The sequence below is a fragment of the Pseudochaenichthys georgianus genome, chromosome 16 (genome assembly GCF_902827115.2).
Source record: "Pseudochaenichthys georgianus chromosome 16, fPseGeo1.2, whole genome shotgun sequence".
Classification (NCBI taxonomy): Eukaryota; Metazoa; Chordata; class Actinopteri; order Perciformes; family Channichthyidae; genus Pseudochaenichthys; species Pseudochaenichthys georgianus.
This window is the reverse complement of record NC_047518.2, coordinates 7,167,446-7,171,208: the sequence shown is the minus strand read 5'-3', so window position 1 is coordinate 7,171,208 and position 3,763 is coordinate 7,167,446. Positions and strand designations below refer to the sequence as shown.

The window sequence follows — 3,763 nt, the reverse complement described above, 5'->3', positions numbered from 1 at the left end:
GCACTCAAATGTGGCTTGTCTGCGGAGAAATAAGTAGAAGAAGAAAAGGTCGCCCAATTGCAGTAGCTCCTGAGAGCACGTGACTTGCAGCGGCCCATCTTAATGACGTACTCAGGATTTTGGAGAAACCGTAGTGTGTTTAGATTTAGGCCTGCAAACATTTGTTGTCTTTCGATCGTATTAACTCATTTGCAATGAACAAAAGCAAGGCCAGTGGCGTGACGTGGGTGAAACCCGCGGAGCCGTCCTTTCTGAAGAAGTTTAAGAAGGATGTTGGTTATAAAGAAGGACCGAGTGTTGAAACTAAGGTGAATATGTAAATAACGTGGAGGTTTGTATTCCTGTATTTACGTTAAAGCTAGCAACACAAAGCCTGAACACCGCTAACACATTTTAGTGAAATAATAGCTTTCTTTGGACCAGAATTGTGTTTGTATTGGGTCTCAGTCTGTTGATTGAATCATTGTCTGCCATTTTAACAATACACGTTCACTTTGATTCGAACATCGGAACACCGCTTTGCCTGGAAAGATACGAACGAAACATTTCAAACGGGTTTAGTTCTCTCATTAGATACATGTCTGTGTTTTATCTTCCTCTCAGTTGCAGACCATGCCAGTCCTGGATGATGATGACAGCGGCAGTGACCGGGAGGACGAGCTCCCTCAGGTGGTGGTTCTGAAGGGGGGGGACCTGAGCGCAGAGGACGTGAAGAAAATCAAGGACGAGCTGCGTCCTGCAGGGGAGAAAGGTAACAGCAGCAAGGGTTTCTTTGTTGTTCTGGACAGAAACGGAACGATGCAGTCCAGTTCCATGTTTTATTGACGTTTCTGTCGATAGGCGATAGTGTTGTATTTTGCCAAGGCATCAGCAGGGACTGACTGTTTTGATGAATCACATACATCCGTCCTGTCCACAGATGACTATGCAGCTCCCGATGGTAAAATCCTCTTCAAGAAACCAGCCAAGCGCTCCTCCTCAGACAAATTCCAGGGCATCAAGGCCAGCTCCAGCAAGAAGAAGAAGAAGAGTGATGAAGAAGAGGAGGGGGAGGGGGAGGAAGTGAAGAAAGAGGTGAAGTCTGGAAAGAAAGTAAAAAATAACAGCCTTCTATCATTTGGAGGGGAGGAAGAGGAAGAGGAGAACTAACTAGTATTGATGAAAGAGTGTCATGAAGCCATGTGACAGACATCATCTAGGGGACATTTGAATGTGTTTGGGTGACTTGTTCATAATATTGATGATTTGGAACAGGGGCTAATTGCCCTGGAGTTCCCCAACAGTGTAGCCTGTCCATGTGTAGTTGTTTGAAGCTAGTATGTGTCCATGTCTAAGCCCACTGACTACAAACAGTCTCTACTTGATATTACTGACGACAGTTTGATTCAGACTTTGCCAAGTAGAGTTCACCTTTTGATTATTGACCTACCTTAAACAAGTTTCAGGTTTCCGTGATTTGTAAATCTAAAGCCCATTAAGGCATTTTAAAAGTTCTGAATCCTTTGAAGTATATTTGAATACTGAAATGAATGGACACCCATTTAAAAAGAGAACGATGGTTCACAGAAATGTAGGCTATTTTTCATGGGCTAAAACATGGCATATCACCAGTGTTGTTGTAAGTCATTTTCCATCAAACATCTGGCAAGAGAACATCAGCAGTAGGTGCTAAAGCTGTGCTTCTGTTTGAAGGTGCTCCTCAGAACAGCTGCTTCCGTCTCATGCAAACAAATCTGATAGATGGAAATCAAGCAACACCGCTTTCAAAAACCAGGAGGTTGATTGTTGGATTTCATGCTAATTTTACACGGAACAATAGTCAATCCCAAGAGTGAACATTTGGAATAGATAGACACATTTGTCATTGTTGAGGTTGAATGCAAACTGACAAACTTTTGATAACCTGTTCTTAAAGAAATCTATCCCACCTAAAAAGAACCTCCTGAAACCAGGTCACCCCCTCGTCCCAGTATCTCCACCTTCTATTGGAGGCGGAACATTTCAAGCTGCTTGTCGTGTGATGGTGTAACACCTGCTTCTTTTACATATGATCTTTTTGTTGATGTTTTTCATCCTCTGCTGTGTATGTGTATGTCCAAGTGTTTAAGACATGGAAAATAATTCATCGTTCATACATTTATGTATTGAACATATTCTAGCTTCGACCAAGGAGCTGGAACAGTCAAATCATGCATTCTTGTCAATGCAATTGTATGTTTTTTTTAAAGTGTTTGTTTTATTGTGTGCATTTTTATGAAAATGGTGGCAGTAACATTTGAAATATAAAAACATCCTGTTTTGTACGCTCATTGTTTTCAGTGTGTGAAGGTCACAGGTGCACTGTGGAAGTGGTGTGAAGAGCAGAAAATGAAGCATTGTTAATGTTCTGGAAGCTAAAGAAGCATTAACATGGAGGAATGGTTCACATAGCTTTTATTTCTAAATGTTTACTGTAGAAAGTGTACATGTGAAAAATGTGCAGTTTAGTATCAGGCTGTCCGCGGGGTCTTAAAAAGTACTAAAAGTTGATAAATCAATTTAGCGAAAATTAAGGCTATTAAAAAGTATTAAACGGCATTTTCCAAGGTATTACATTTTGTAGCTTGTTTTCAATAAGTATATAAATTGTCCAAAGAGGTTGTATCAGTCTGCCTGAATGTAATCATGGCGTAGGTGTGTAGTGTGATTCTGTGGAGTTTATTGATGGCATCCCGTTGGGTCTGACGTCATCTGAACAGGACATCGCGCGCTCACTGCTCGATAGCGCGCGAAGGACCGTTTACGCCGATGTTTGTTAAACATCGTTATGGGGAAATGCAAGTCTGCGTCCAAATGGTTGGAAGATAGGAAGGACAATCAATACTATATATAGTAAGTGTGAGGTAAAGTGGCGATGAGGTCTTAATGTATGGAAAGGGTCTTAAAAAAGGTCTTACAATTTGACTTCAGGATTCCTGAGTATACTGTATAACATCACATGCATTGTGCACATTGTAATTAAGACATATTACCAAGTTATTTTAACCTCTTTATTTGAAAAGGCATGTTTCATTCTCACACCTGCATCTACATTACAATTGAAGGAAGAAACCTTGACTTAGAAAATCAAAGCTGAACAAATCCTCGCATTTCCTGACGGGACGCGGCCCAGCTTCAGTCATCTGACTCCAGCGTCCATGAAATAAATAAGCTCACTGACTAGAGCTCTGGGAATAAGAGACGTGTTTCTGTTCAGGTCAATGTGATCCTCTCCACCTGGGTTTATTGAAGACGGTGTTCTTGTGACAAAACACCACAACAGAATCAAAATCAGCTCCAGCAGAAGTCATTTGCTTCTTGTGATGTCTTCAAGAAACAAGTATTAAATCATAGGGAAAAAACTCACTCAAATCTAAATTCATTGGTTATTCTGAGAAATGGAAAGACTGGTTGCATGACAGAAATCAAGATCAAACCGGACATTCAGCCAATAACAAAGAATAAGAGTGTCCACCTCTGTGTGGAAACCTCGGAGCACTTTAGAGCCCGTTTCTCCAGAGTCATGAGGAATCGCTCAGTGTTGGTGAAGCATGTCTGAAGCGGATACTGCGCCTGGGCAGGGGATACTGCGCCTGGGGGGGGGGGGGGGTCAAAGACAGACATGGAGGGAATGTGACGGACAACAGTATGGCTCGAGGAGTTGACATGAGCTCTCCATTCATAGTGTTTCAAATGCTCCTAGGCACCGACAGATTTCCAGCGGCTTGATATTTGAGTGCTTCAT

The 3,763-nt window shown here is 41.8% G+C and overlaps 1 protein-coding gene across 1 annotated transcript; it reads left to right on the top strand.

The window, feature by feature from the left end:
* Positions 1-103: 103 nt before the first annotated feature.
* Positions 104-3,633, top strand: kiaa1143 (KIAA1143 ortholog). Its single transcript, XM_034102325.2, has 3 exons — positions 104-308; positions 604-751; positions 920-3,633. Exons 1-3 carry the CDS (start codon positions 195-197, stop codon positions 1,147-1,149), a joined length of 492 nt encoding a protein of 163 aa, XP_033958216.1. The 5' UTR covers positions 104-194; the 3' UTR covers positions 1,150-3,633.
* Positions 3,634-3,763: the final 130 nt, after the last annotated feature.

What these genes read in the sequence shown, in the direction of transcription:
- kiaa1143 (XM_034102325.2), top strand. Translation starts at nt 195, where the DNA reads ATGAACAAAAGCAAGGCCAGTGGCGTGACGTGGGTGAAACCCGCGGAG. An exon ending in GACCGAGTGTTGAAACTAAG is followed by an intron (nt 309 to 603) that starts GTGAATATGTAA and finishes TCTTCCTCTCAG; the next exon opens with TTGCAGACCATGCCAGTCCT. An exon ending in GCGTCCTGCAGGGGAGAAAG is followed by an intron (nt 752 to 919) that starts GTAACAGCAGCA and finishes TCCTGTCCACAG; the next exon opens with ATGACTATGCAGCTCCCGAT.